The sequence below is a fragment of the Echiichthys vipera genome (assembly GCF_963691815.1).
Source record: "Echiichthys vipera genome assembly, chromosome: X".
NCBI lineage: Eukaryota > Metazoa > Chordata > Actinopteri > Perciformes > Trachinidae > Echiichthys > Echiichthys vipera.
The window spans coordinates 3321355-3331801 of NC_139825.1; the positions used below are offsets into that span (position 1 = coordinate 3321355).

The following is a 10447-nucleotide window of genomic DNA, read 5'->3' on the forward strand; positions in this document are numbered from 1 at the left end:
ATTGAAGCCTGCGTGACATGTACTGATCTGTATTTATCACCTTAAAGAACTCCACATGAAATTAGTGAAAATGACAATGGCAACAGATAGAAATTCCAACAAATGATTCTTATTGGGTTTTAGCTCAAAGGTTCCCTGTGGAGTTTTTGACCAGTAAAGGTGCTATGGAACAATGTTTGAGCACATTCCTTCTAATAGTTTCACATTATTCCATTAATGGACCACTTAATGGTGGCATTAATGAGCCCAGAAACAAACCCGGCCACGAGTATGAAGGCAGGACTACCATATATTCATGTAGACACGACATGTTTTGTTTTTTGTTTTTTTAAACTTTTTATTTATTTAGCTTTTTTTGTTTTACATGAAGAACAGCCATTGCAAAACAAAGCAAATTGCCAATATGATGGGAGGTAAAGTAAAATAATAAATAGAGGGGGGCACATCACTCAGGTTGCATCTTTTGTCACTGTCTATTAGGTCTGCTGAGTATTTGACTCGTCTGTTTTCATGTACACAATCCATTTACGCCATCGCTGATCCAAGGGCCCTGATTTTATTCTGAGACAGTAAGTCAGTCTTTCCATGAAGTAAATTTCCTCCACAGTATCCAGCCACTGAACTGGGCTTGAATGAGCACTTTTCAATCACTTTTTCGTTATGGCCTTTTTACATGCCAAGATCAATATTTTGAAAAGATACAGGTCCTTCTTTTGAATAGTTCCTTCTGGACTCTAACCCAGGTTCAGAGTCCGGGGGTCCTTGGGTAATATGTAGGAAACGGAACCACCCTGTTTCAGAACCCTTGCAGTCTCAGGTCTAGCTCCCATTTTGATTTCACATATAGTGATTTTCTTCCATTTTGTTTTTGTAGACCTCTATACAGCTTAGAGAGCTCCATAGGTGTACATTTATATGCATTAATGAATACTTGAATCTCTTTGTTTCCTTCTGTAGATGACAAAACATGTTTTATTGGATATTACTTTGTATTATTAAAAAGATGAAAAAAGCATGATGACTAACAGTGTAGCTGGACATCCAGTCTCATTTCCGTTCTTTTCTTGTTCTTTTCACAGCTAAGCGGCTAAAGAAAGGCATGGCAACAGCCAAACAGAGACTTGGAAAGATTTTAAAGATCCATCGAAATGGAAAGCTCCTCCTGTAGCATGCAGCAGAGCACTATGCTGTAGGACTGGGAATTCCTAACCCAATTCACTGAGGAAAGCCAACAATGGGGAAAAAAGAAAATCATGCATTTTTCAATTTCTAAGAACATCACTCAAACAGGTTTTTGCCTCTACTTATCCTTTATAACTTTCAGATATTAAAGTGTACAGAACCTACTATAAATATTTTCTAAGAGAACATGTCTCATTTTACTACAGCTGTCAGTTTATCAGGGGTTGCTAAAACATGAAGTAGAAGTACATTGCAGTCATTCCAAGAGTTTTGAAAGTATCCCTTGCATGTATTCAGTTGCATGTGCGCTTGGGTGAGGGGTTGGGGATTTTTTTACACATTAATTCCTACTATATGAATGCAGCTTATCATTGCCACACTGATGATGGACGGGGTGAGATGGGAAAATCACCTCTTTTCTTCCCTGAGAGTCTGCGTGCGTGGTGGAGTCAACTCGAGCATTTATCTGTTTACATTAACACTTACGTTTGCAGAGCACTATCAGTGGCCATATTTATTTATTTGTGTCAGGTCATAGATAGGAAGTGGGACTTCAACAGTAAAGCACAAAGAATCACGAAACAGGATGTGGTGTGTTTGGACATGAAGAGCGTAGGATTTGTGACACTTTGTGGGACCTAATGATAAGCCTCATCCATGTCAGGTCTGCAGTTACATGGGGATACTTTCTGTCTTCTTTTGCTTTCACAGGCAGCACCGATAACCTCCACTCATATCTGCCTTTTTACACTTCAGACAGTGCAGTATATAGAATGTAGCTTGTACATAACCTTTTAAATTACTACTTTTTGTATCCTTTCCCCTTAAGGCTTAATTCTACATTTTTACCGGTTTTGCTAATTATGAATAAATAAATAAATAAATACAACTATATATAGGTATATGGATATACAGTAAAGTCCTGATTTTTGAACTCTAATTTAGTTTTAGTTTTTTTTAACAGCAGAGATTCGATTTAAAGGTGTTGCCTGGAAAACAACTGAAGAAATAAAACATTTTATTGTCATATGGCCTTACATTCACAAAGCTACTTGTATTGTGATTCTGTTTGAGCAAGAGCCGAAGCTTTGAGGAAAAACAATATGAAAGGAAAAAAAAACAGACACTTAAAGTTTCTTTTACCAGCCTCTTGTTCCACTTCTAGTATCCTGAAGGGTTTGGGAATTATTTTACTAGCACCTTGTGAAGTGTTTATGTGTCAGTGATGTAATTTATTAATGTTTGTAGCTTTTTTATACTTGTACAATTCTTAAGAGTTTTTGTTTTTGAATATTTCATCAATTTGTGAAATTACCCCTAGCAGACAATTATTGTTTTTTAGTAATTTTTTTCATTGTGTGTGTGTGTGTGTGTGTGTGAGTGTGTGTGCGTGCGTGCGTGCGTGCGTGTGCGTGTGCCTGTGTGTCTGTGTGAATCACAGACATTTTACTCACTAGAATCTACATTAGCAAACATTTTTTTTTAATCTCCATGTCTTCACTCAATGTTATCATGGGAAACATCTTCGATGTGTTATTATTATTATTATTATTATTATTATAATAGCAACTGCGTCCACGCCTCCATCGCAGCATTTTATTTTGTTCAGGACATTTAATAAGCTGTACTCTATAGTCACAGATAGAAACCATGCTCCGATCAAACTGTCAGTTCGATATTTTCAGGTTTTTATTTGTACAATATGTTTGTTGCTTTGTTGTGCTTTATTTTTATATGTCCGACCTATTAAATGCATCCACTGTGCTAGGACAGTGAATGGTACCTGTTGTAGCTGTCTTCCCTTACTGTTATTTGCAGTAGTAAGCATTACAATACTTTTTTCTTTTTTGAATCTATATTTTTCTGTATTCAGATGATTCTGTTCGAGGTCATGGTTTACTTTTTTAAGACATCAAATGGCAAACTCTGAGGAGCAAACATATCGTTGTTGAATGATATGATTGTCCGCCTTGTTTACTTTTGCAATTCATTTACTGTGAAAACCTCCTTTGTAATGTGTTCCTCTCCCACTTGCGATTTGACGGATCCTGTGGCAACGACTAAACGTGTTTTTCCTGCTTCATATTGTCGTGCTTTGAAGTTAACTCAAATCCAGAATCACACAAAAATCAGGCAGAACTTGGAGCTTCTGAACTTGATGCCGCAGCTACTTCAGCCAAATCATTCATTAAAACCCAGCCAAAGTCAACACCATTAAAAATGTATTAATGTAAAAGTGCTAGACTCCTTTTACTGGAGGAAGCCCTCTCACCAGCCTGAGCAGGTGAGATTCAGTCAGGAAAAAAATTCCTCATGTTGACTTTTGCTGCCTCTCACCATTTGATTTTGGTCTTAAATGTGTGTTCACAAGGCCAGTACCAGTGTCACGTCTTCACCACTAGATGGAGTCAAAAAATATGAGTAACTGATGCATGTTTGGAAATCAAATCAGGGTTCCTACGTAGCATAGAAAAGTCTGGAATTTAATTTGAGTAATTTCCAGGTCCGGATAAGTTTGTAAAAGGGAAAAGAGTTTGGTAAATGTTTGTGTTGTTTCCAGACTATTATCTCACTTTAAAATATATTAATATATACAAATCAAAACAAGTTTACTAACGAAACACAGCCAACCTGTAGATAATATGAAACTAATCAAGCTGGCTGTAGAATGGTGTCGGGTTACCATGGTCATCGTTCGCTGTGCGACTGCGATACTCATTTATGTGTTGTCGGCACTCTCGGCCGAGAGTGTCAAGGATATAAAGGTGATAAAGGATACCAAGGGGGAAAATAAAGCTGCAAAATTGTCCAAATGTCCAAGCAGACCACAATTTCAGGATTCAGCTATTATAGAGCAGTTGGGCTTTAGTGTAATCTGCATATTAGGTCTCAAAGCTCTGACCAATACACTTTGAAGACGCGATGTGAACACTAGTGAGGAGATCCTAAGAAAATGAGTGGCAGCACATCTAAAACGAAAATAACTTAATTAACTCTTACTTTGTGTAATTAAAGACTGATTAAATCAAAAGGGAAGTTATGCTGCTTGTTTTATTACTGATCTAAAGACACACGGACACAGTTGATTTCACAACAATAATCCGCATTTCCCCGCGTTGATGTTTAATTTCCTAATCAGATCTGAGTGTGAGTGAGATCTGGGCGGCTGTTGAAGGTCCTGACCTCATTTCCACCCTGGTTTGCATCAAAGTGACTTGTTATTGTTGGCTAATTGTTTACACAAGGACGTAAAGTGCTTGGACATCAGCAAATGAAACACGCAGCATTTGTCGTCACAGGATCATTTTGACACTGACATGAACGCTCGCTCACATTGCAGACTGTGGATGGGTTGACTTTGAGACCGTTTCAGTGGAGCTAAATCTCAAGTTGGCAGGAAGCTAAACTGCAGACAAAAGTAGGTCAGAAATAACTGCGTTTTTTTTGCAGGCTATTGTAGTTGTTTATGTTATTTTCCACATATAATCATTTATTCATTATTTATATATCTAATATATAGCCTAAAAATATTATTAAAATAAAAAAAAGTGAAGAAAATACACAACACTTCAGTCTCTTTCAGTACAAATTCTTTTGTCCAGTTCCAGAATTTTCTAGAAAAATGTCGACATTTTTTTTTACAAATCTTCTTTCCTTATCACAGTTGTGGTCCCTGAACACTGTCTCTCCTCCGTCCTCGTTTGCAGTCGGTCCCCTCGAAAGGGCAAGTGGGATCACAATTTAAATGTCAGTTATTAAAAACAATGCCTGCAGAGTGTCACAGTCTAACTGCATTCATGGCCATGCTGCACTGGCTTAGTGATCACAGATGTGAATGCACTGCCCTCAGTTGCTTTGAAGACCCGAAGGTGCTGTATGGGATTCCCAAGTGGTCACGAGAAACGTGCCATGTGAGAGATGTGTAAATTACACAGGAATGTCAGGTTAAGCTTTGCCTTTGTGTGACCGTGCAATGATGCAAGTTGCTAAAATGTATTTTTTGCTCTGCCTTTTATTCATCCCATTCCTCAGAGTTCAGGGCTGTCATTAGTAATAATGCGTGGTGAGTCCTCTGCCAACAGATTGGTAAAGCTATAGAGATCCGCAACAGTGAATTGGCCCCGCAGCAATGTCCTCACAAAGAGTGATGAAAAGTGACAGAGCTGGAGCTTGTGCGTCTCTGCAGTTTCTCGAAGCTGCTCCCCTCTGCATGGCTTAACTGCTCTATCAGCTGACAGGAACTCAACAGTGCAGAGAGAGAGTTTGGCTTCCTCACTATCAATTCAGTTCAATTCAATTTTATTTACAGTGCCAATTCATAACAAAAGTTATCTCAGGACACTTTACATATGGAGAAGGTATAGACCACATTATATGATTTATTTATGATTTACGTACATAGACCCAACAATTCCCCCATGAAGCAATCTTGAGCACACAGTGGCAACAAAAACCTTCCCTATAACAGGCAGGACGTCAGACAGACCCAGCTCTATGGAGGACGGACATCTGTCTGCACCGGTTGGGGAGGAAGAAAAGGAGAGAGAAAGAGAGAAAAGACGGACAGATGGACAGAGAGAGACAAAGACAGACAGTCCCAGAGATGCAAGCAACCACAAAAGTAACAGTAACTATAATAATGTGAATATGACTTATACATCATGTCATGGCAGTTAATATAGTAGAATAGTAGAAACAAGCACAGCTAAGGTGATGGAATATGACAATGATCATTATTATGGTGGCAAACATGATCAATAATGAGTAGTGGTAATAACAGCTGTGACACAATGAGATATATTACTGATGGTGTTTTTATGGCTACAAATGTTACAATTTATAAAACGAATGATAGTATATATGAGTAATAGTGATAATAGTAGCAGGAAGCGTCATGCAGGACCACGGCAGCAGGCACCACCACGATCAGCAGAGACCTGAGAAACGACAAAGCACAAACAACTCCGGGAAGAAGTTGTATTAGTAACATGTATTGATGAGACATGAATGATACAGACAGAGAGGAGAGAAGCTCAGAGTGTCAGGAAAAGTATTATCCCCTGGCAGACTAGGCCTATAGCAGCATCATTAAGCATGACAAAATCAGCTCAATGAAGTTACTCTTAAATAGATCACTAACATTGTTTGATATATTACTGATCAAATCTAAATACAGCATATTTAGACGCAAGTCGGCAGGTAGGATTTCATTATTGCCTGAACAGGTGGGCCGTTTAACTGCTGTTTCAACAAGTGCATAAAGAGAGCATAATTTTCCCAAGGTTTGCTGTTTGAGGGCTTAAAGATTCTTCAGTAATGGAGTAAGAGGAAGCTCAAACTTAAAAATCATTGTCAAGCAAAACACAGTGTTGCCTCAGAATAAAAATTAACGTCCAATAGCTTGAGAAGTGCAAGTAAAACCAGACAAACACTGAGGCTCTGTTTTATGGTGCCGTGTTTCCCCAACCTTTGGCAGCCCTGAGAGTTTGGAACTGGAAAACAGCACTTCATCATTAATTTCTGACACCCATCAAGGAAACGACTGTCACGAGTGAAGTGAGAGCCCACCCAAATGAGAGTATTATTAATGTAAGGGTGATCAAGGCCCCAATGGAAAGGTTGTTCTATTCACTGACAGCTACAGCAGTCACAGCAAAGCAGACAGGATTTTTACTTCAATTATACATTTTATATATATATATATATATATATATATGTGTGTGTGTGTGTGTGTGTGTGTGTGTGCGTGTGTTTGTTTGTTATATTTTTGGATGACCAGGGTTTTATGGTAATTTAAAGACTATTCTGCCCTATAATACAAAACGCACTACCTACATACTCATGATCAAATATATTATACTAAGAATATTATATCATAGAAAAAAAAGTTCCATTAAAAATAATCTTATCTTCTACAGCACAAATTTGAAAGTCTGACTTTTGAAGAGAACCTTTCCAATACCTTGGCCCCACAAGCTGCAGGATATTGTTAGAAACCAAACCACTTGTAAAAAAGAATCCGATTTAAGAGGAGGGGTTCTCCAGAAAGAAATGGCCAACTGCTAGCTTGTCGTAGAAGAAGCTTCTTTGCTGAAGAAGAAGATGAGACTTTCAGGGTCTGAAACTTCTGAGGGCATTACCAAACATGAAAACAGCAGGACAACATGGTAGAATGGAATTTGCTCTGCAGAACAAAAATCAAACTGACAGCAAGGCGAGAGCAGGTAGGCCCAGTGCCCAGTCAGATTAACACCTGTGTTTAAAGGTTGAATATGTAGAATCTTTATTAAAAGCTATATTTAAAAATAAATACACCCTTGGGGCTTTTTGAGGTGTACAGAATGAAAGTAAAAATATATATTTATTTTGTATATTTTTTATTTTATAATTAATATTTTTTTAAAACCTTTTGACGGGTTTGCCAATGACTTTCTGTCACGTTCTGTTTACATTGTACCAGCCAGGAGGTACAAGGAGGTTCACATAAACATTTACATTCACCCTGCCATGTAGCTGTACAAGAGGTCCTACGTCCATCATAATGTTTCCATCAGACTCAAATAAACTGAATGTCCTCTCATCACTGAAGTCACTCTGGACCAGTTCTCCTCTGTCCACACAACATGCTCCCTAACAACGGCAAGTCTAGCCTTTTAATTATTTCTGCTGATGAGAGGTTTGGTCACTGCAGAATGGGCTTTCACTCCCAAAAGTCTTAAACAATGAGACACTGTGTGCAGAGACAAATCCTTGTCCTGTTCAGCACTGAACTGGAGACCAACACCAGCTGCAGTGTTGAACTGATTCCCCATTGAGAGTCTTTTCATAATCCTGTCCTCTCGTGCACTTGTTTTACGTGGACGACCGTCCTTTTTGAGGGACTTAAATTAATCTGTGTCCTTGTAAAGTTTCAATCTTCTTGAAATCACAGACTGTGAATGCCCAACCTCTCTCTGATGGCTGAGAGGGTCGTCCCTTTGGCCTTCATCTGGATGACCTGCTGTCTCAGGGTTTCAGTCACCTTGGAGCAGCTGACATCTTACAAAGTCACCAGGAGAGCTGCAAATAAATAGGGTGTGTCCAACAATGAAGTCAATTTTCACCAGGTGCAGATTAACACCAATAACTGGGAGGAATTTGAAAGTGTTCTCTAATTTTACTCACTGTTTTTTTCCACAAAATAAAGGTTTTTGTTGAAGTGCCTTGGTTATTAAAAAACAACAACATGCTAGTACAGCAGTGGTATAGACACAGAGGATATTCTATTAAATTATGAACAATAAAAAATAACATTTCAGAATAAATCAAGTGTTAATACTTTATTTTCTAATTTCAGTCTCCAGTGTGCATTTGTTAACACTGACAGTTTGACAATTGTGTGAATTTGCACTGATGAGCTCATCTCGATCAGTTGTGTCTCTCCAGCTACAATCGAAGATTGCCATGGTAATGGTAACTGCTCAGTGACTCCTGGCTCACAGTTAATCTCATAGAGAATGAATTGAACATTTCTCCTTACCTTACCTTAAACAGACAGGAATGTCAAACAGACACTATGGTGGACGGACATCTGGGGAAGAGAGAGAGACAGACACAGGGACTACTAGAGACGTGACTAATATTAGAACTAATAACAGTCATGATAATCCAGTATATATGACTAATAGTAATAATAGCATCCTGAAGCATCATGCAGGACCACGGCAGCAGGCACCACCACGATCAGCAGAGACCTGAGAGACGACAAAGCACAAACAACTCCGTAACATGTATTGATGAGACATGAATGATACTGACAGAGAGGAGAGAAGCTCAGAGTGTCACAGGAAGTCCCCCAGAAGACTAAGCTAGTGATGATAATTAAAGTCCAAAATATGCATTGGTTGAGCTAATTCAGATAGTATATAACAATCTGCATAATGTCAGCCAATAACAAACAAGAAATTGAAGTACAGAAATGCCAAAGATATGTGTTTTTTATCAATATATTTTCTCACTGGAGTTTGACATTAAGAATAGTTGTATTGTTTGCGTTACATAAAGAGAAACACAATACTGCATGTAAAAGAGAGATGCATTAATAAATTTATTATTATTAACATAATAGATTAACTGGAAAAAAGAATTAAAAATCACTTTAGTTCAGTCGCAACTTTTTATATATGAGTGTTGAATATATTTTGTTATCTATAGTTTTTTTTTTTTATTTCCCAGTGTGGTTAGCTGCTCAAAATGTCTTGCTGCATATCATATTGGACAGAACTCTCAGAACATTGTGCCTCATGTTATGTGTTCTTAATAAAAAAATATACCATTATGTAATTTTTGTAAACTTTCAAACGTCAGTATATTTGCCTTAAAATCTAGTATCAGTGGAGCTGTAATGATAATAGAGGTATTAGGTAAGTAGAGTGTTATTGAGTGTCATTTGTGAGAAATTTTTCTTGCATTGCTGTCATAACAGTTATCATTATGGCTCTAGTTTCATCGTGGATGACGTGGAAATAAATTACACTCAGCTGGCACTGGGAGTCTCCCAAGTACAATTACTCTGTTTACATGCAGTAGTAGGGGAGGGGAATTGCTTTTGAAAGCACTCTTTAAGGTCATGCTTTTGTTGCTGTGCATAAGCCAAATGTTTACCACAGTATTTTAAGGAAAGCCGTGCCACGCATCAACAAGTGTCTTAAACAACTGCACAAAGGGCCCATTTTCAGCTTGACAGGCAAATGTTCACCTAATCCTCAAGAGAGGCTCCTGTGACGAGGTCCAGCTGTCGAGGACTGCGTGAGGCCTCTTTAACAAGGTGCTGAAGTCACTTGAGCGCCCAGTGAACAAACAAACAAACAAACAATCCAAATCATTCGCTGCATATCCTAGACTCAGTTCCCTAAACAACTGCTTGCAGAAAGCATCTACCGGTGTGGTCATATGTGTGTAATTATTCATCATTCTACATGGGAATTCCAATGACTTGCTGCGCTGGTGAGGCAGCATTATACCTCTCTGAAACAAGTAGGGTTTATTTTTGAACCTCTGCCTTTTCTCCACAGCCAGATTGCCCGAAGATATTGGCTTTCTCCAGGCTGTGTAACAGATACCATCTAAATCATTAGGGCTCATTCATTGCCATGTGCCACTGCAGCTCAGGTTCCTGCGACCCCGAGGTCAAGCGGCTGAGAGCTCCCTGACCTCCAGCACTTCCACTGAATATTAACAGGGTAGTTATGTAGTCAAAAGCCCTGATATAGAACATTGGTTCATT

At 38.5% G+C, this 10447-nt stretch overlaps 1 protein-coding gene across 2 annotated transcripts in view; it reads left to right on the forward strand.

The window, feature by feature from the left end:
* phf2 (PHD finger protein 2) overlaps positions 1 to 2957 on the forward strand; it is a 66874-nt gene extending 63917 nt beyond the window's left edge. For both annotated transcript variants that reach the window (XM_083939414.1, XM_083939413.1), the window contains exon 22: positions 1080 to 2957. In XM_083939414.1, the coding sequence (XP_083795540.1) occupies positions 1080 to 1168 (89 nt within the window). In that variant the 3' untranslated portion in view covers positions 1169 to 2957. The remainder of the gene's footprint in view (positions 1 to 1079) is intronic.
* Positions 2958 to 10447: the final 7490 nt, after the last annotated feature.